The 22,387-nt window shown below is 44.5% G+C and overlaps 1 protein-coding gene across 1 annotated transcript in view; it reads left to right on the forward strand.

The window, feature by feature from the left end:
- Nucleotides 1–22,124, forward strand: part of RAB13 (RAB13, member RAS oncogene family) — a 78,950-nt gene extending 56,826 nt beyond the window's left edge. Inside the window, exons 2-8 of the mRNA XM_086947535.1 lie at nucleotides 3,589–3,649; nucleotides 5,312–5,372; nucleotides 6,245–6,322; nucleotides 8,204–8,293; nucleotides 9,852–9,917; nucleotides 11,167–11,217; nucleotides 16,727–22,124. Coding sequence (XP_086803661.1) covers nucleotides 3,589–3,649; nucleotides 5,312–5,372; nucleotides 6,245–6,322; nucleotides 8,204–8,293; nucleotides 9,852–9,917; nucleotides 11,167–11,217; nucleotides 16,727–16,804 — 485 coding nt within the window. The 3' untranslated portion in view covers nucleotides 16,805–22,124. The remainder of the gene's footprint in view (nucleotides 1–3,588; nucleotides 3,650–5,311; nucleotides 5,373–6,244; nucleotides 6,323–8,203; nucleotides 8,294–9,851; nucleotides 9,918–11,166; nucleotides 11,218–16,726) is intronic.
- The last annotated feature ends 263 nt before the right edge of the window (nucleotides 22,125–22,387 follow it).

Consider the following 22,387-nt stretch of genomic DNA (forward strand, 5'->3'; position numbering starts at 1 on the left):
GTACACCCTCAGCGGCACAGGGGCGGCCGGGTGCAGGGGTAGTTAGGCCCAATGTTATCCAATGAGAGGCAGGGGGCCTTCGGTTGGTGAAATCTTACCCCCTGCTGGTCGCGGTCAGAGGGGTCCTTTGTTCTGAGGCTGCAGGCGTCGTCTGGGTCGTCGAGGGAGGGTCCTTGGGCATTGGATTCAGAGTCAGAATCGCCAGGGGGATGTCCACAGGGTCTTGGTCCACTCCAGCACAGGCCAGGCTTGGCGGGTGCAGAGTGTGCAGGGTTCGCGGTTCCGTGCTGATGCCAGGGCTTGTTACTTGCTTTGAGCAGTACCACTGCTTGTGGGAGACCCAGGTAGTCGGAGTCACAAGGCAGTGAGGTCCTCTGGGGTTTTTGAGGGTGCTGACCACTGGAGACGCCGGGGTTTACCAGGAGCAGGTTCGAGGGTCCACAGGCCGGTAGGGCTGGGGACAAATCAGTTGGTGTCTTCCTCTTCTTAGCAGCTGCACAGCAGGTCTTCTTGTTTCTTGTTCTTCTTTCTTGTTTCGTTATCTGGATCCAAGGAAGGAAGGTTCAGGGAGCCCCTAAAAATTGAATTTAGGGGCGTTACAGGTAGGGCAAGGACACGGACCAATAGGTCCCTGTCCTGGGGTGGGTACACCCCCTAGCCGGCTCCTCTCCTGTGGGAGGGAGCAGGAACCTAGCTGTGATTGGGCAGGGCTCCTCATCTTCAAGATGGCTGGGGCCCGGAGTCGTGCTTCACCTAGTCTCCCCCACCTGAGGGGTGGGGTTGGCACAGGCTGGCACCCCCCCCCCTCCTGACGTAGTTTTTCCCGCCAGTCTTCCCGCCAGAGTGGGGATCAGGACTGGTGGGGGCCAGGGCATGGGGGCCAGTTGCTGGGTACAGCAAATGGTCTGGAGAAGCTCACAGAGGCGGCATGCCGTTGAAGCTCCACCCTACCCATCCTGGGGAAGGAGACCTAGCACCTCGCCCAGGATGTGCATTGTTGCAGGCCCAGGAGAGCGGGGGGCTCTCCACCCAGGGGTCCAGCAACATGTCTGCTGTGTGGCAGCCTCTGCAGCCACTCAGCCCAGATGTGGATTGTAGGTTAGGTTTCAGGGGGCATCTCTAGGATGCCCTCTGTAGTGCATTTTACATTAAATCCCACACTGGCATCAGTGTGGGTTTAATGTGCTGAGAAGTTTGAGATCAAACTTGTCAGTGTTTAGTGTAGCCATTATGGTGCTGTGGAGTTCGTAATGACAACCTCCCAGCACCATATACTCTTAATGGCAACACTGTACTTAAAGTGCCCGGGAATGGCCCTGGGTACTGTAGGGGCACAGGGCTCATGTACCTGTGTCCACACCACTGGCATAGGGCACCCAGCTAGAGGGGTGACTGATGTATGCCAGGGCAGCGGGGTTGTGGGCATGGCACACAGGGATGTGTGCCATGTCGACTCTCTGTTTAGTTCTGCACCTAGACACTCAGCCTGCAAAGGCAGTGTGTGGGTGTCAAGGTACAGGGCCCCTAAGGGTGGCACAATAAGTCCTGCATCCCTTAGGGGTCTTCTCTGGTCACAATGCCCTGGGTACCCAGCGTACCATTTACTAGGGGCTGATATGTGGCCATAAATGCCAATTGGGTTTAGGCTTTAGTATAGTTTTTGGGGAAGGAACACAGGCCTTGGGTACCTGATTGGCAGGGACCCAGGGCACACCTAGGAAATGTGCATCAGGTATCAGGCAAAAAGTGGGGTGGTACTGCAACAGGAACTCACTTTCTCACACGTGTTATTACTCCCTAGGTTTTAATTACAGCCTCAAGGCTCTATTTTCTTAAAAGGCTTCAGGCAAGACACACACTTGGTCCTAAGCTAGGCTGGCAGTGGTTACTTCACTCACTAGAACAACTCACATTTATACGAGACCATCTATAAATTTCCCTTCATCCGCTCCACACAGAGTACAACCTAATCCGAAATTAATGTAATCATTCTTTTGTCACGTTTCAAAGCTACTATGTAACTAAGTATATATGGACATAGCTATTTGAATGTATTCAAAGTACTCTCTTGCATGCAATGCATTATGGGTAGGTGAATTTACGATATCTTCTGCAGGGTGCAGTACCATATGTGACCAAAAGAGGTCCACAGTGCTGGTGCATTGCTCACTAGGGACATCTAGGAGCAGTTTGCGGTACTGCTCCTAGACCTGCAGTGCTGGTTCCACGCTCACTAGGGACCTCTAGTAGCAGCTTGCAGTACTGCACTGAGACATGCAGTGCCAGTGCCTTGCTTACTAGGGACCTCTAGGAGCAGCTTGCGGTACTGCACCGAGACGTGCAGTGCCAGTGCCTTGCTCAGTAGGGACCTCTAGGAGCAGTTTACGGTACTGTACCGAGACATGCAGTGCTGGTGCCTAGCTCTCTAGGGACCTCTAGGAGCAGCTTGTGGTACTGCACTGAGACAGGCAGTGCTGGTGCCTTGCTCACTAGCGACCTCTAGGAGCAGCTTGTGATACTGCACTGAGACATACAATGCTGGTTCCTGGCTCACAAAGAAAGCATTTGCAATGCACTAGGTCTCGTATTACTGAAAGTATGAGCTATTGGCGTTGCATTATTATTTGCAATGGCAATACCTCAAACTATCAGTAATGCGAGACCTATTGCATTGCAAATGCTTGTTTAAATATTGAGACCCTTGGCAGCTACACTCGGCTACTGTTCCACTGGGTTTTGATTCAAAGCACCCCAATGCTGTCTCAACCAACTTCGGCCACCTGCCACAATAGCTTCCCTGCTTTTTTTATTGTTTTTTTAAACATGTATTTTGTTTTTAGGAAGATGTGACAGCTGCCCTGTATGGCTCGTCCTCTTGCTTTTTCCGATTGCCTTCCTGCTTTTTCCGATTGCCTGTAAACACACAAACTTTATATTTTAATTTTTAATTTACAGGTCTGAGATGGCCGTCCCCCATTTTGGTACAGGAATTAAAAATATAATGACAAAAAAAAGAACAAGATGGCTGCCCTGTGTGGTTGAAGCACACTTTTTTAAAATGTCAAAACAGGTGCCCAAATAAAATATAAAGAATATAAAACTTCTGTTTTGTACTTGAAAAGTATGCAAACATTGTAAAGAAACTTTTTGGGAAATTGGCAATTTAAAAAAAAAAATTCCTGGTAACTCCAGAAAAAAGTGAAAATGAGCACAATTTCTTGTAGACATTTTTACATTTGTTTACTGTGTGCATAGATTTTTAAAAAGCTTAGCTTTATTTCATACACTTTTAAAGGACAACTATAGAGGGTTTCTAGATGAATTTAACAGCAAGAGCTGTCCAGCTTGGTTTCCATGATTAAGCAGCAGATGTATATGATGCGTTCAGATTCTAAAGAAATTTCATGTGTGATGAGTCCATATCTGCTAATTAACACTTCGATCAGTTAATGGAGCACGCGGTTACTGAATAATGTTGGATACCCTAGAGCCACTATAACTTCCCAAATCTATACTTGGCTCCTACCTTCTTAGTGCTGTGCAAACCCTATGTGCAGTTCCAGGCCTTAAATTTCTTTTCTATTTCAGGCATCGACTTCAAGATACGGACGGTCGAAATAGATGGCAAGAAGATTAAGCTACAGGTCTGGTACGTGCGACGGGCTTAGTAGCTTCTGGTGGTGTAATATGGGAGAATGAGCATTAACAATAGTTGGCTACAAGAGTGGAGGACTTTAGTGGTCCTATGAGGAAGAACCTGTGATTGCCTGAAAAAGAAGGGGAGAGGGGGCGCGCAACATACAGGAAGTGGGTCCATCTGGGTTGGGAAGTTCCCCATTGATCGATCAATCAATCATTGATCAGACAGACACACACACACCTTACATTTGTTTAAAATAGATTCGCTAGATATCTACTGATCCCTTATGGGGGGAAGGCTTCCACTTGATCACTGTAAGACACTCCCACTTGTCCCTATTAGGAGAGACTTACAGTAATCTATCAGAAAGGAAGGTCCCCACTGGATAGACCCATGCCGCAGTCTGATGTTGAAGAAGAGGCCCTTACTTGCAAATTATAGGACCTGGGAGGCAACCAATTTTTCCATGTGAGAGGAGAGAGCTCTTCACTGACCCTACATAAATAACCTTTTTATATAGCATTTTACATTAAGTTTTGTCATCTCTCAGCACTGTAAATGACAGTTGTTACGTTCTCCAACTTAATGGTACTAAATTCACCAAATTCAGAAGTATGGCAGCTGAGTTGGCTTGCCAGGATTCAAACTTGTGATGCGAGTGTCACAGTGATGTCAGCAGTAAGTATGGAACTCCTTCCACTATCTTGTTGGTTTAATTTAAGTGAGCTGCTGCCCTTTTTATGTATGACTAGAGGCCTCCACTGTACTGGGGTGGCAGGCCTCCTCTGAAACCATATAAAACAGGCATTGGTAAAGCCAGTAGGTCTCCCCTTTGGGGGCCTATTGGCTTTGCCAATTGCATATGTCAGTGCTGTACAGCGTTTGGATGCTGTGCCGCAGCACAAAAAAAGCCACAATGGCAGTCGTGTCATTCCACTGACACGTACTTGTGTCAGAATGCATGTGCGTGGCAGAAGAATGAGGCAGGCGCCCTTTGCTTTACTTTTTTACTTACCTATCCAACGTGGCGGTTGCAACTTAAATTAGTAAATAAAAAAAATAAAATACATTTTCTCGGCAACAGAACCCATAAAAAAAAAAAAAGATAATGGATGTTTGAGTGACTTGGGGGTAATGGAGGGGGGAGGAGAGGAAGAGGAAACACAGCACACAGAGAGTGTGTGGAGAAGCGCACGAGAAGGAGAAAACGCCCCAGAAATAGATGGGTGAGCGAGAACAACGCAGTGTGCAGGATTGGGGGAGAGAAGCACATGGACGAAGGAGAGCAGTGTGAGGGGGCAGTCATGGAATGATTAAGCAAAAATAAACGAGAGAGTAGCCAAGGAGAGGGGTGAAACTACCACCAGGCAATCTGATGCGCTTGGATTGATTAGTCCTTGAGTCTGAGTAGAGATTAGTCAGTGTGGATACTGAGGTAGTCACTCGGAGAGGGGTTTCTCGAGAGAGGCCAGTGTCTAGGTATCATCAGAAGTGAACCCCACGGAACTTTGCAGAGAAGATAAGAAATTACTAGACACAGAGTTAAAACTGCATTCTCATTATAGGACTGGCCTTGAATGGGCAAAGAGAGGGAACTCTCATATAATGTGCACGTAAAGCTTTCATGGAATGTGCGGCTTTAATATGCCTTTTAATGCTTCTTTATTTTAGGGACACAGCAGGACAGGAGAGATTTAAGACCATCACAACAGCCTACTACCGGGGAGCCATGGTAAGGAATGAGCTTTTGCCAGAAAGCTAGATGTGTGCTGAGGCACATTGGGTGTGCTCCATAGATGATTGGAAGGAGATGGCTTTTGTCAGGAGTCTGCCTCCGTAACACCATACCCACGTAAAGGGAAGTGGCTGTGGTTTTAAGGTGGTATGTGGTAAACATTTGTGGTAAGGAGCAGGAGTGAGTCAAGAGCCCATGGTAATTGACAGATGCCTGCCAAGTGGTCATGGTGTGGCATGGGTGTATGCTATACAGTTGTTACAGTAAAGTCTACAGAAAAGTGATTGGTGATGTAGGGCAAAACAGGTCGCATGTTGCCTGCGTTCCGGTTCAGCAAGGACCTGGCCGGGAAGTTTGTACTGGACTATTCCCATTGGAGCAGGGTCAAGACTAATTTGCATATGGCTGGGTCCAAACTGTGTGCAAATTAACGATGGATTGGGATGTGGCCCGGGTAATTACTAATGGCTGAGATTAAATCATTCCATCCATCACTTTTTTCTATACTTTAATAAATGCATGTATGCAGAGAAGCCATGGTAAGAAATCGTTGTGTGTTGCAGGAACATGTTAAAAAAATAAGTGTGGGAGAGGTGATTGACAACGAGTACAGTGTCCATACAAGTGCGATCAGAGGATTCTTGTTAAGGAGTGTCTGTAATCGCAGTAGCGATAGCAAAGGAATGGGGATCTGTACTGAGTTAATTAGAAATCATTGAGCTTGCTTTGGAAACATTGCAATGATGATATTGTGTGTGGAAAGATTTGCCTTCCACATTACTCATGACCGATTAATCAGAACGTTACACTGTGGATCGAAGTAATAGCACTTTCTGTATTCATCCAGTGTACTTCATGTTTCTTCCCAGGGAATAATTCTGGTCTACGACATCACTGATGAAAAATCCTATGAAAATATTCAGAGCTGGATGAAGAGCATAAAAGAGGCAGGTGCCAGTTGTACACTTTTTTTTTTTTTTTGCAAGACCTTTATTGCAAATACGTGCTCATACACAGCAGTGTGCCCACAAGCCCTATAGGGCCGGCTGCTACCAAATCAACAGTTAGCAATTCGAAGCACATATCAAATGACATCAGGCGAGTACATACAAAGATTGCAGAGGGCAACAATATTTCACAATCCAAGCCAAGGCCATCCTCCGCAGTCGTATCTCGCTCATCATATATAGGTCTTATTTTACAATTGTTATAACCAGCAAGAACAACCCCCAACCCCCCAGCCCAAACAATCCCGGTCCCCGGTCACAGTAAAAGTCCAGAATAGGAATAGCCAGTTGTACTCTTAATATTTACCAGCATGGGGAGTAGGGAAATGAATCTATTTGATAACTTCAGCCTTCCCGATCTTCTATGGGTTGGATTGTGGTAGATTCTGTTAGCCTTTAGCCCACTTTTTTAGGTGAAATGTAATTTGTGATCTCTGTTGAACCTTTTTTGATTTAAAGTGTGTTGTGATTTCTGTGGGTGCTCCTGGAACTGACTTGGATTGGATTCTTTTGGATCTTTGATCTTTTGGCTCGCTGTTGGTCGGAATTTCTAATGTGTGAGCACTCTGGATCTAATGTGGACTGGAATTTTCGGTATCTGAAACTTCCAGATCAGAATTGAGTTGGGATCTTGGTGGTATTTGATATCTAGACTTCATGGATCTTTTGTGCTGTAGTGTGTTGGACTTCCTCGATGAGCTCTGAGTTGAGAATGTTATGTATCAAGTGAGAACTGCTGAATGGGCTTTAGTTTGGAATCTGCATTATTTCATACTTCCTGGATCTGATGTGGGCTGGATCTTTGTGAGGTGAGACCTCCTGGGTTGCTTTGGTCAGATGCGGTCTAGAAGGGGTTTTGATTCTTCCACATTTGATGTGTGATGGGATTGCTAGTGTTCGGTGCCTGCTGGAACTACTTTGTATTTGTTCATCTGTAGCATTTGAGACCTTCTGGTTTTGATATGGATTTAGTTCTCCGATACTGGATTGGCAGTGAGATAAGATTTTTGAAGGGTTTGATAGAATTGTCTGGGGTCTCTCTTGGTGTTTATATCTTGATCCTTTGGTGTTTTGTGACTTCTGTGGTTTGTATGGTGTCCATAGACTGATTTGTGTCCCATTGGGGTTTGGGATCTCTTTGGTCTCTTGTGGGTTTGGACCTCTATTGGGCTTTTGAACCTCCTTGAGCTTACTCGAGTTGGGACTTATGTGAGATTTATAGGCATTCTGCCTCTCCTGTGTGTAAGTTTCTTTGTGTTGGAACCTCATGGATCTGTCATGGGTTGGAGTTGTGATCTAGTTGATCATCGCGTTGGACTCTGTTTGGTTCAGGACTTCATGTCAGTTGGAACTGCTTGGATCAACTTTGTATATTGATTTTTGTGGATTAGCACCCAATGTTTTTTTTAATATAGATTGGGATATTCCTGAAGACCCGGTGGATCTCTTTGGGTTGGGAGGTTCTGTCTGGAGGTGGCATTTCTTCGATCTGGTGTGGGTTGGGAATTTATGAAGGTTAGTGTCTCTGTGGAGACGGAATGAGATTATTTACATCCACTGGAAGCAATAAGGGTTGGAGTCTTTGGTTGTTATCTGAATGGGGGTGGGTGGTAACCTTTGGATTAAGCATTGGTTATGGCCTTTGTGGATGTTAAGACCTACTGAAGCTGCTGCTAATTGGCATCTCTCTGGAAACTTAGGGTCATTCTGGCGGTTCCTCATGTTGTGGGTTTCTGCTTCCACTTTTTTGCGCTTCGATGGGGATGATACTAGCCTTTAAACTTTGCATTATAAGGCTTTCATGCTGTTTTGTTGTTGTAGAATGCTTCGGCCGGAGTAGAGCGATTACTGTTGGGGAACAAGTGCGACCGAGAGAACAAAAGGAAGGTCCCCAAAGAGCGTGCAGAGAAGGTGAGAACATGTGCTTGAGTTTTTGTGGTGCCCGTGCATGCATCCTAATGGGTGGGTGCACCAGTGTGCATGCTTCAGTCTGTGACCGTGTCCATGTTTGTCAGCATTACCATTTGCGGTGTTCAAAAACAAGAAGCAATTTAGGCAAATGTTCAAACTACTGTTTAAATCCCACTGCAAAAGTTAGAAAAAAATGTATATATTTATGTTAAAATGCAAATAAAGCTAGTTGCAGTTGTTAATCCAAAAAAGTAGAATGAGCTAAAGCTGAGTAAATCTACTTGCAGGACATCAGTTCCAATCCGTAGAGAGGATACTGCGTTTTACCCTTGCTTGGTCAATAAAATAAGCGCCGTTTGTGCCTACGATACAACCAATGATGACTTAAGTGACAATAAAATAATTCAGTTTGTGATGCCTGCAATGAAACTAGTCATTTGTTATCATTGTTGTTGTGTGTCTTCTTCCTTCATGCTGCACTTTACCAGTACCGATGAGAACGAGCAGGTGAGCGCTGTTTGAGCGGCAGTCAAAAAGGATGCTCGTAGAATGAATCCTGACTTGTGATGTTCTTGAATGGAAACTGAGAAAAATGATGAAATTGAGAGATGGGAGAACTGATGCTCGTGGTGGGACAAGGATTTTGGTCAAGGGACTGGCTTGAAGAATGCCTCTTCCTTTGTCTTCTGTTCCCCTATCTTCTGAATTTGGAGTGCTTAGAATACATTCAGGCAATGGTAGTAATGTTGTGGTTGACCTGCCGCCCCCTTGCGTGTCAGTCGATGTTTGTTTGTCTCAGGCACCCATATGTATCATCATAGGATGTATAACTGATTGCAAGCATCAGTCTGGTAATATAAAGTTTAATCTTGGTTCTTTTTATTCTTCCTTTCATCCAGAATGATAAATGCGTGGCTTTTCTATTCCCTTAACCACGTTTTATTTGGTACTTTTGAAACGTGATCGTAGCATGTCTGTGGGGGACCTGGATGCGTCTGTAGGAGTAGTGCAGTGTTGAAGATATTATTGGAGACAGGTGTATGGATCCAGGTTCATGTATGTTTTTTTGTGTGTGGAGACTTGGGAGGTGGCCAAACCTGCAAATTGGAGACTTTAGGACTTTGAACGTACCTTGATTTTTGGGAGTGTCTATGGAAGACTTGAGTTGGTTTTCCAGGGGGACAAGTGGGTTGGTCTGAAGAAGCTGTGGGAAACCTGGCTGGGTAGGACCTTGTGGTTAAGACGGGGGCTTCCAATGCTGAGGAGATGTGTGTTAGCCCGAAGTGCTTGTACAAAATGTTGGTCGGTGAGCTGTGGCTGTGGGAGGTGTCGGGTGGTTGCCTCTGGTGTATATGGGAAAGTTTCACTCCTTTGTGTAACAAACAAAATGCTTTAACCTACCTGGAGATGTGGGCTGTTCTGCGACATCTGTGCAAGACGTAGTTCAGCCCACGTTACCTTTTTGAAGATTTGGGTTGGTTTGATGTTTCTCTGGGAGAAATGGGTGCAGTGCTGAATTAATGAAACCTTCTCTTATGGCTCTGTTCATTTTTTGTAGTTGGCAAAGGAGCACGGTATTCGATTTTTTGAGACCAGCGCCAAATCCAGCACAAATGTAGAAGAGGTGAGTGCGCTCTGGCCAGCTGTTCCCAAGATTGTAATAGTACAACATGGGCTTCACTTCCCACTCACATGCATGCCGGTCATATGGCTTGAAGTCTTGGGTCAGTAATGATGACATAGGGCCTTATTTAGATCTTGGATGGGTTACACCATCATATCCTAAGAGATTTATATTTCGGCAGGCGGGATATCCCTCTAAACTGTCCGACAAGATCTAAATCTGGCCCATCGTCTTGAGAATGTCAAGAAATATAAGTAGTTATACTAATAAAACAATGACAATATCATACATAAAACTGAAATCTTTCAGATCAGACTAGTTTAGAAAAAAATCCCCACTGACCCATGTGTTTCCTGCTGAGCTTCTCCTGAGCTGTGTTGCATGGCCTTGTGGACCACTGTTCCCAGTAAAGCTTCTATAGAGTTGCTTCATTGTCCCCAAGACCCTTTTGATACTGACTGTGCCGCTTGTAAGTGCTCGTGTATGATGCTATGGACGATTGTGTTACCAAACTAGCTTCTTCGAAGGAGCGTTGCATTTGCCTGCAAATCCTTGTATGTCTGGCAATTTTTATGATCCTCTATAATGAATGACTTTTGTGGCCAGAATCTTGCATCTGGCCTTACACCTTTTGGCCCTCTCCAGTAAAGTGTTTCCCTTAGCAGTATAGATGCATAGACTGCTGCAGTTAGAAAGCCCTCCTGTCTGTGTTGATTTGACATGCCGCTCTTTTAGCCGTATCACCCCAGTTTCCCCTTCCCCATTTATTCTGGTTTCCCCTCAAGAAGTTTGCTATGCTGTGTATTATGTTGTGAAGGAGAGGATTGGCTGACCTCTGTGTACTTTTGATGAACATGCTGATGGAGTATGAATAACTCCTTGCATTATGTAGCGCTAATGCGGCGTAGCTACACCTACTGCCACCCGGGCCGACCCCCAAGATTGCCGCCCAGTGCAAGTAAGAGCGGGGAAGGGGTGTCCGACGGATGAATTGTTGCGGAAGGAGGGGGGCGGCCGAAGGACTACTTGTTCTCTGTGGTAGGGGATGATGGTAGTCGACAGGCAAGACCTGCTCACCTCCGCCACCCCCAAAAAAAGTGTCGCCCGGGGCGAACCGCCCGCCCCCTCCCTAACTACGCCACTGTCGACATGGGGAAACTAAGAGCTTTGTGTACGAAGGTTTACCTCCAGCTGCTAAGGAGACTATCTTCAGTTGTCTTGTGACCAAATCTTTCTCTCTTCTCCACAGGCTTTCAATGCACTTGCTCACGACATCTTATTGAAAATTAGCAGAAAAGCGGTAAGTCGTCACCTGTAGGATTAAACTAATGTTCGGTACTAACAATCCTAGGTTTGGTTTTCCTGCTGTGACTGATGTTGGATCAAGAGTGTCTGAATCAGGAGCCCAGGCCATGGCTGAGCAGGTGTTATGTGTGGTGGTATAAAAATGCTAGCTGCATCCGCAACTCTTATGTGAGCCCCTTGTTCCAACCACAGTCATACAGCCCGCCCAGTACCCCGCCTGCTTGCTTACAGCTTCTAAACTTGCGAAAGAACAGCTACATAAACTTGAGGGTTTTTTTTACAAAAAAATTTGAGGCTTGCAAAGTGCTTGCTGTCACTCTTGCAGTACCAGCGTGAGTGAGGACCCTTTTTTGTTTGTTTATTATGGTAGGAATGACTCTTCATTTTGTTTGACTTAAATCATGCAGTTTCGCCTTTCTATGCTTCTCTGTGGAAGCCTGAGCTGCTAAAGTGTAAAACTCATCTTTGTTTTTCTCGTCCGAATATTTCACATTTGTATTCCTCTTTTTCCTTTAAGGTGACCCTGCAAACCTCCATCAACCCCTTAACACAACCCATACTTCAGTATTGCTTTCACACTGTGATGCAGATTCCAGGGGGAGAGCACTGTAGTTGGTGGCCATCTCTATTTGCTACATTTTAATCCACTTCTCTTCTATTCTTTTCACATATTATTAAGTCTCACCCTTCATTTTGCAGGGGTCCCACCGGCAGCTTTAGTCCCCCTGCTGGTTCTCGCTCTGACTGATCATGCAGTTCAGATGTGATGCTGAACCTTGAAATCTATATGGGGCTAGTAATGATGAGCATGCAGGGTCTGCCGGAGAGTGGAAGGATGGTTTTGATGTGGGGGTTGGGGGTTGGAGGGGGGGGGGTGGCAGTTTGGAAGTGGTTTGCTGAAGGCCAGGTGGTAGTGTAGTGAAGGACGGGCCGCTCTCAGTGTCAATGAGCAGTTCCCGATTACCAAATTGGCAAAATATGGTACCGGCCTATGGGCCCCACTCCTTTTAGGGGTCCGCAACAAAAGATTAAAATAATATTGATTTGATCTCGAAAGAAAACTACAATTAAGCTTTCTTAAATATTTTTTCTAAAAGATAGAAAAAAATGAATCGACTCAGAGACGAAAACTTTACATTAAAGACTCTATAGATGAAAATACTGTATTAATGTAATGTACCCATTAACAACTTGAAGTACATAAAACAGAGACATCAGATTCAAGTAACTGTTTGTTCCTAAAAGTTCATCTTCTGGCAGCTGTCATTTTGTTTAAAAAAATCTGGGTATTAGGCGATAATTTGCGAGGGAAGGGGTGAAATTCGACGGCCTACAGCCTCCACAGGGTTTAATCCGGCACTGATAATGAGTTATGCAGGTGATGTCCGACATAGTATTCATGGACGAGAAGATGATCAGACATCTCTTGAGTTGGTTTAAGCGAATGCTGCAGACATCTGTGTGCCGACAACTGCCTTCGGGTCAAAAGCATCAGCGGGGGCGCATCAGCCCTCATCCCCTGCGGGTTGCTAAAATTAGTACTCAGAATTGAATTGGTATTGACAGCACTACAAAGCAGAGCTTGGAATCAACAGCTATTTCGCGTTATCTCACATTGTGGATACGTAGCTCATCCATGGGATGCAAACATCCTGACCAACAAATTCCTGCGTTAGCCCAACCCTGCCCGACATTCCAGACTTCCAATGCCAAACCCGGGTTAAGAAGCACAAAGCAGCTAGTTGGAGAATAAAAAGAGACAAATGGTTTCCCTAAGAGCAGGGCTCTGTGTTTCGAAAAGACACAATAATTACAGAGCACCAACAAGTAGACTAACTACTGCTTACTAAATGTAGTCACTTTGTGGTTGATTTTGGATTTCGTTGTGTGCCATTAATAGGAGGCACAGCTTGCATCGTTCTGATTTTCGAAGAGAACAGGAGTGCCTGGTTAAAATAGTGTTACCAGGATCCTGATTTATCCTGCCTCTGATACCCGGATGCATTTAACCCCACGTCCCATTCACCCCAAGACGTTAGGGTGTTAATTCTGGATCAGCTGTCCTACCTACCCCATGTCCTGAAGACCATTTTTGACATCGTTCATGTATGGTCGTGTCAGCGTCGAAACGTCGACGGCTAATTGTCCATACATCAATAGGTCTCCAAGCTTACAAATCTATGCAATTTAATTATGAAGCTTGAGACACATGTTACTGCTCTATGAAATTGGACCCCTTTTTCTAAGATTTCCCACATGTAAATATATGCACACTATTGCTTCACTTATTTGTACTATACACTGAATTTGTCACTTTATCCACCATGTCACTTTAAATCACTTCCCACTTGCGTCGTTCCTGCAATTGAATTATCTGACAGCCTTTTGATTATTCAATAATCATTTTTTTGATATGCTAAGTAAAAATACTGCTCTATTTTCATATAGGTGATTATTTTGTTTGTGTTTGTTTTCAAGCATCTCTCTTGAGTTTATCACTTTGTCTCATGCAAATGTGTTACAACTACAAAGAAATTGTTTGACCCAACAGAACCAATTGTTGTTTGTACTATATATGACCAGGTTCTGAGGGATTCTGGGTTACACCTTGTTTTTTCATATTGCGCTACCTGTAGTCCTTTATTATTAGGAAGACATTTTCCAAATGGTGTTCAGTTCTTGATAGATTGTGTAATGGTTTAACGTGTGTTTAGATGATATGTTAAGATTGCCTTGACTGTGATTGGTCTTAGGATCTAGCATAGATCCTTGATAGATGAAGTGTACCTCAGGTAACGCCTTTTATTGACTGTATTAGTATACCATAATGTTTGTCCGTTTTCCTTTTCTAAATATCTTTTTCATGTTTGCGCCTTTTTATTGATGGCACCGTTTTCACCTTTTGGCTCGGTTCACCAATCAGACCGCATGACTCACACTGAATCAAGAAGTTTTTTTAACTATGAATGCTTTAAATTCCAACACCCGAATTAAGATGATAATATAATAATAATATTAATATAATAATAATAATAAATAATATAAAATAATAATAATAATGTAATAATAATAATAATCCACATTTGTAAAGCGCACTATCACCCGTAGGGGTCTCTAGGCGCTGGGGGCAGTCGGGAAGATTAAGCAAGCTATTGTCCAGAGTCACATGGTGCTGGGCTAATCTGCCGCCGGTGCCGGGGATCGAACCGTGATCCCCATATTCCAGAGTCAGTCGCCCTAGCCGCTGCGCCACACCTCTAACACCTGCATTTACAGATTCTCTGCTTTGAAAAGAAACAGGTCTGGTAACTTAAGGGTGAAACATGTTAGCGTCTAAAGGCTACTGACAAAACAAAAATAAAAATTATCCAAACTTTGCTTAAAGAATAACCTTCCCTACCTTATTTGTATATGGGATGTTTACTCGACTCAGTCAAAGGTGTAGCCGGTTCTGTGCTTCATATATAGACTATTAGTAGTTATCCGAAAGGCTAAACCACAAATATTAATGAGAAGTGGTGTAATGGCTAATGTCTCTAAGACCTGGGCCCCAATCCCAGATTCAGCTTTAGACCAAAAACTGTGCCTTTCGTGGCAAATAGCTTGTCCTTCATGAGCCCTGTATTGTAAATATATGTAAAGAATTGTAAACCGTTGTATTTTAGTGATTTAAGAAGAAAATGTGAGATCTCCAAATTAAATCCGTTACCCCCATTCCTTGTCGCCCGCTTCCTCATGACCTACCGAACTTATTACTGTTCCATGTACAACACCTCATGTTTGAGATGTGCCTGCTGTAACAAAATTGTTCTCAGTAAAGCAGTTTACTGCTCCTTGCACTCAAAATGAATAAATGAAAAATACCAGTATGAGAACAAAAACAGAACTGGCAGTGCCTTTCTTGTTTAAGATGGCTCGGTACAAGATTTCTTTAGTAAGCACAATGTAAAAATAAATATGGTTTGTGGCAGAATCTGTGCAAGTGACCCAACGTGTACTATTTTGTGTATAAATAATCACAGCAGGTCCTTTGTATTAGTACATACACAACAAACAATGGGAGGAGGGTCTGAGGGCAGGTTTAACGACCGGCCAAGTACACGCCCCAAACACAATATTATAACAACAAATTGTACCTGGGAGTCATACAGAGTAAGTCAATCAACATGGATCACAAAACCAATACTACGCAGATAACACCCGTGAGAACACCGTGCATGCTGGTTTATGCAGGCCAAGTCAAGGCTCAAGAGCATATGGAGAAAATAGTTCCCATCAGAAGCCACACTGTACCGCCCTCTTTCTCATCATCTGGGTTCTCCTTACCCAGGAGACAAAACGGCCGGTCTGATGTTACCGTGACCGATGGATGTGACAAGTGGGTAGTATGTATTATTCAAAAATTAAGGTGGCTACTGAAAAAAGCAGTGTATAGTGAAAATAGTGAGGGGTTTTAATAAAATTAGGTGAATCGTGTAGAAAAAACGAATTTTATTAGTATCTCCCAATCCCTAAGGTTAAAAAGCAAGTGCGGGTTTGAAATAATAACCGTACTTGATGGTGGTCAACATGTTTCTGCATCATTAGAACAAATTTTCAAATGCATTCTTCAGGACCTTGTTATGTAAAACTACTGCTTTAAGTGAATAGTAATGAAAAAATATCACCTGAGAGTCCCAGGTTGTGTACTCCACCGTATACCATATGTGATGGTTGAGAGGCTTCACCCCACCTGGCTGCGGCTCAGGTATGAGGAGCACCGCTCTGACCGTCGGTGTCTCCTGGCAGTCATCCGAACTGTCTGGGGGGGCCATCCAGTTCGGATGACTGCCAGGAGACACCGACGGTCAGAGCGGTGCTCCTCATACCTGAGCCGCAGCCAGGTGGGGTGAAGCCTCTCAACCATCACATATGGTATACGGTTGAGTACACAACCTGGGACTCTCAGGTGATATTTTTTCATTACTATTCACTTAAAGCAGTAGTTTTACATAACAAGGTCCTGAAGAATGCATTTGAAAATTTGTTCTAATGATGCAGAAACATGTTTACCACCATCAAGTACGGTTATTATTTCAAACCCGCACTTGCACTTGCTTTTTAACCTTAGGGATTGGGAGATACTAATAAAATTCGTTTTTTCTACCCGATTCACCTAATTTTATTAAAACCCCCTCACTATTTTCACTCTTATCACTATACACTGCTTTTTTCAGTAGCCACCTTAATTTTTGAATAATACATACTACCCACTTGTCACATCCATCGGTCACGGTAACATCAGACCGGCCGTTTTGTCTCCTGGGTAAGGAGAACCCAGATGATGAGAAAGAGGGCGGTACAGTGTGGCTTCTGATGGGAACTATTTTCTCCATATGCTCTTGAGCCTTGACTTGGCCTGCATAAACCAGCATGCACGGTGTTCCCTTTGTATTAGTATCCATGTATTGCTGTTTCCTTGGTTTAGAAAGAAGTGTATTGATCATATGTATCTTTTCTTGCAGGGTCATGGCCCGAAAGGCCAGCTGGATTTGAAGAATTCTGGCAAGGCGAGCAGCAGTAGTAAATGTACGTTGGTCTGAGCCGGCTGCTGGGGAGCATGAAGCAGAAAGAGACTGGTGCTACAAGGGCGCCTTGAAATTGGGCATGGAGCTCCACTGTTGCCCCCGTCTGTGAAGGCTCTAGCACACCCCTTCCTCTCGCCCATGTCATTTCAAGTGGAAAGGTTGGTTGCAAAGACCGAGTCCCTCTCCATTGACATCCAGTCACAGTAGCTTTGGGCCTTGTCTAGGATTGCTGTAAGCGGCCCTCGTTGCCTTGCCTTCTCAATGGTAAAGCATCAGCTTGTTGCACCAAGTCGAACGAGAAGTTGATGGGAACAGGAGACAATAACCCCAGTGACTCCTCTTGAGTTGGAAATCCCTTCACCTTATCAGGAATGCCAACGTTGAGACTCTGCTGGAAGTAAATGTGTCCATCCAGGAGCACCAAACTGCAAGTCTTCGCTCGAATCTCATTTTGACTCAACACTGGAAGTTAATTTCTTCTGTTCAGGGTGCCAGCATTGACTCTCCACTGGAATACATTCCTTCTCACGAAAGCATCAACTTTGGCACTCTTCGAGAAGTACATTCCTCCCGTTACAAGAACCAACTTTGAACTTTTGCTGTAAAATTAATTCCTTCACTAAGGAACACTAACTTGGGCTCTCCAGTGAATGTTTATCCCTTCTGTTGGAAATACCAGCTTGACTTTACTCTGGAGTTCTTGCCTGCTGTCATGGTGCACAAATTGTGATGAGCTTTCGCTAATAACTGATACCCACCGATGAGGTGGGAAAGCCGGCTCTTTGCCCTCTTTGTAAGTCCATATCTCCAGTTATATTGTTTTGACACTTTGTTGGAACTGCCACCTTGCAGCATCTGTTATGACCCCTCCACGGTGATGCCAGCGGTGATAATCTTCAACTCTTAATCTCCATAAGGACGGTCTCTATAGCACAAGATGGTGTCTGCCTTTAGGAGGAGCTTTCCTTTAGAACTTAACTGTTTTCTTTCTTGGGACCAAAATACTTTTGTGTCTTCCAATTTCATGGTGGCTACTTGACAAGGATGATGGGCAAGGCCAGAGGGCTGGGCTTGTCTAAGTTCTGGATCTATTGGGCAGTGGAACGGGGTGGGGGGTGCTGGTGGGAGGTAGAGTGTGATGTTCACTTCGTGGTTTAGCAGCAAGAAAAAGTTAGGCACCTCTCTTCGACGAGCCCCTGTATCTCAAGTCAGATTGGTCAGTAGGATATTCGGTGGGTGTAGAGCTGTGGCAGAGTTGGAACAGTCTGACATTGGACAGACTCTGCCTCAGCCCTTCCTGTAGCACCTTTCTGGTGGGACATCTCCCGACTTATTTATTGGATCAGGATATGTTTTATCCATCGCTTTTATGAGCAATCAACTTAGCCAGGGATGCTTTGGACCAGAGCACTTTCAGGGCTCACATGTAAGGCTGACGACTATTTAAGTATGTTTCCTTGTAGCTAATTGTCTTGGAAACAAAGCCTTACAACCCTTTGCCCATGCTGCCAGCCTAACACATTGGCTGTATCTGCTCTAACCAAGTTTGTGGTGGTTTTCAGAAATACCCGGGAAGACGTTCAATTGGAAATAAACCTGGCAGTGCAATAAGCAGCAAAACTCCCATTTTTGTTGAAATGAAATAAATGCTGGCCTTAATATAAAAGCACTGGACCTCTCTTGATGAAATACTGTAAGAGGAAGGCAGATCCAGGGTTTGATAATCCACTGCTCAAATTGCCATGTGATGGCCACTGTTGGTTTGAATTTAAAGTCTGATCTCTTCCACGTGCCATGATGCATTAGACAGCATGAGGAATGCTCAGCTCCTATCGAGCCCAGCTTTCAAGCACCTAACACGTTACACTCTTCAGTGTGAGTGACTGAGCAAGATGGTCTGCCAAGATCACATGACCGGTGACCCTTGGGAGAAGGAGGGACAGTTGATCCCCCAACTGTGCACTAAGGGCATTGGATTCCAGTGCAGGACATTGGTTCAAACCCCGGGTGGGCTCAATAGGTTGTTCTCAAAGGTTGGAGCTTGAGCCACAGAGAAAAGAGTTTGGTACAAATGGAACCTGAGGTCTTAAGAAATGAGAAGTGGACACTGCCAAGCAAAGGGAATCTGCGATAAGCGATTCAGAAAATTATCTGGGCTTTCAATGCACTAGTAACAAGTAATCAGATTACATTCCTTCCTCTAATGGTTACAGGTGGCAGATTACTCTGGTGCCCAGTAATCCAGTTCTGGAAGGTGATTTATTCTTAATTCTCAAGGGAAAAGGTCCCATCTGTTACTTTACTTTTCTAATTTGTCTCATGAACACTCCGGAAAGACTTGTGTTGCCAGCGTCGCATCACAACTCATTTTCCGCTCACCAGCTTGCTGTACAACAGCCCTTCACCCTAAAAGGCGCCCTAAAATTTGTTGCCATTTCTTAGGGATAGGCGTTTCGTATTTTGCTTTCCCTAATGATATAAAGTTGATTCGTTGTGTTGCACTGATCTGGTATTGTTCGGAGGTAATTTTGCCCATGACCAGTGTAGAGAGAGCGAGCGGAGCTCTCCTGCTTTTATCAATTAGAGACTTGTAAAGCAATTGGAAAGTGTAAAAAAGAAATATTCACCAGAAATGGGGATTTTTTCCCCACATTAGGTGAACTTGGGGGTTCTTGAAGGCCATGTTTAAGGCTCTGGACCTAAAAGTATGACCACACTCTTGTATGGTGTTATGGACTTGAACCAAAATAGATGCGGAAGGCCCAGGACATAGCTGCCAATAAGCCAGGTGTCATTGAGCCGACCTCAGCCATTTCATTGTTGGGCTTTTCTACCTAATTCAATGCACGGTGTGCTTTGTAGACCCATGTGCACGCTGCAAAAAGCTAATGCGTTATAAGTTGTTTTTGTGTTGCGTGTAGCTGCCCCTTCTTTGGCACTACACACTCTGGCACTGCCCAGGTCCTCGGGTTGCCACGTTCCCTTGTCTGGGAGCCTGCTTGTACCCTTTCCTTGCCCTGGCGCCATCTTTACAGGCGGTTGGGGGTGGAGCCTGCAGGGGTGTGACTGAAGAGTGTGTTTAATGAAAGGATGAGGAAAAAGAGGACAGTTGTCAATATTTCTTTCACCCCTGAGCTGGCTTGTGACGATTCCTTATCCAGGTGGTCGTCTCAGAGCAGTTCTTTGTCTGGGAGCATGGTTCCTAATGTTGCGTCGTCCACCTGCCTTGTCTCGAAAAGTGGGAGTGCTTGTCCACCTGCAGCCGGAAACCGGAAGTGAGCCACGATTAGACCCACATGACGTGGGTGTGCGTCTCAGTTGCCCTGAGCGGGATAAGAGAAGCCAGGGGAAGTATTCCGGTCTCCTGCGCCATGGCTGTCTCGCCCTGTAGGGCGTGTGCTCTTATGTTACTCCCATGTATGTGAGTATACTTAACCGGCGCCATTTTAGCACATAACAGTTATGTAGCAAACAACATTATTTTGGCTGTGTGCTGTATAAATGACCGACATTATGTAAGAATGGAGGGTATACCTCTGCAGGTTGTAGTGTGGGCGCATGACATCGAGACACTACATTACTTTGACCTTTTTCTCTGTCGCTGTCACTAACACTAAGTTGTCGGTTGGCCATTCATATTTTTCCCGCACAGGAAAACACTAATTCATGAACGGGGAAAAGATGCGACCTGGGAGCCGCTCACCTAATCTTGGCTTCCCCTTTTGCCAAAACTGTGATTCTAGACACGCACTTTCTCTCCATTCGTCTGAGCATCCTTATCTGCTGACACTGGGAGGGTGTAGAAATCCCCAAGTATCAAGCGCTTTGTAAAGTGGACATTTATATGCGAGGCAGGGCCTCTTAAATTACTACTGTTAGGGAAATGTCCTGGCCCCTACCTACCACGAGTACGTTCTCTGTAGGAGGTACGCTACAATGTGCTGACGGATAATTTAATACTCTCAGTGGAATATTACTTTTTTTTTAATTTCCATGTTTTGTGAATTATTTCTTCGCGTGGGTCACAACTGTTGTGAAAAACGGAACCGCCTCCACAAATGTTTAAGTTTTAAAAGATCGAGTTTCCTGCTCCCCAGAGAAGACTGGAAGCAGGAAGAGACCTTTTTTTTTTTTTTTGTTTTGTTGTGGTCGGGAAGTGTTATGATCTCACTGCGTTGGAATGTAACCGGACCAGGGGGCACTGTAACTGCTGGGGCGTATGTCATTGCCATTCATAGAAACCTAATGTGACAACAAAGAGCAGGCAGGCCCCTGTCTGCCCGCTCCCTGCCTGCTTTTCACTCTCAGAGCCTGCCGGGGCTCCTGGACTTTCATTGCTTCCATCTTGTGTAAAGTGAAATGAAGCTGGACTTTGTTCTGTATGCTTGCCCTTGTAGCGGAAAAGCGAGTTCAGTGGGTTGTATGCCTGTTGCAGAGAACTGTTAAACTTGCAGGCCGCAAGCTTTACTTTCTAAAGATTGTCTCCGGTTTCATCCTTCTGAGATCGATTGCGTGAGAACAGTAGAGTGGGTTGAATAAAACATGATATTTTAGATGGGAGGGAAAATTCCTCGCATATTTTCTAGACTTTTTTTATTCCTCCAGTCCTGTTTAAAATGAGGGACCCTTCCCCAGTTAGTCAGACTAAATGCTGTACACATTGTACCTTTTCTGCAAAAAAATATAAGGTTTTAGTTTTTGAATAGATTTTAACTTGAGTGACCTATTTTCAGGAGATCCTCTTGTTCCCTAACACATCTAACCTGTGATGTCAGTGTTCAGTTGAGCACAGCTAAGGCTTGCCCAAGATCACAGTGTGGACGTCCGAACCGGACTAAGTAGAGCACTTTTTTATTCCTATTTGAGATGATGAATGTGCGACTGAAATGGTGTTATGTTTGAAAGGTGCTTTGGGATATGAGTGGGGGGACAATGTACCTAAGTGTCACAATGTCACTTTCCCATGTCTATATGTGAAGCCGACTTATGAACACATTGGTGCAGTAACCATGTACCATGCCTTCAATCAACCTCATGGTGGGTTACAAAAGGGAAAAAAATGAAATAAAAAAGGACCTAAATGCGTGATGTTTACAAGCAAAGGAAACATTCCTTTTACCTTCAAGGCCCGTGATTCTGCTTCACATATGTGCAAAGCGCCTTGAGACACTGACTTTCAACCACTAAAACATGTGCCTGATTCCATTTCATTTTTGGGTGGGATTGCCTGTATCTGACACACTGTTTGTAAGTGTCCAAGTTTGCCCTCGCTTTGTGGGGGATGGGCACCTGGAAATATTTTCAGTATTTTTGAAGTAAACTTTTATAAAAGTTACCTGTGTGTTGTCTGTGCTTCCTTAGGAACTTCCACAAGAGGGTCTGTATGATGTCTGTGTCCTGCGTTTTAAACTATATAAGATTCCACTGTTGAATAAAAGTGGGTAAAAAAGTGTTCATACTGATGTTACCCACTAAAGTCAATTGTATTGTATTGTAATTCCATTTATATAGTGCTTACTAGCCCTGATGAGGCCTTAAAGCACTTTCTCGGTGAGTAGAATGCTACTCCGGAACCCTTAAAGGATTAGTGTTGAATTC

This window comes from Lissotriton vulgaris, chromosome 12 (assembly GCF_964263255.1).
Source record: "Lissotriton vulgaris chromosome 12, aLisVul1.2, whole genome shotgun sequence".
NCBI lineage: Eukaryota > Metazoa > Chordata > Amphibia > Caudata > Salamandridae > Lissotriton > Lissotriton vulgaris.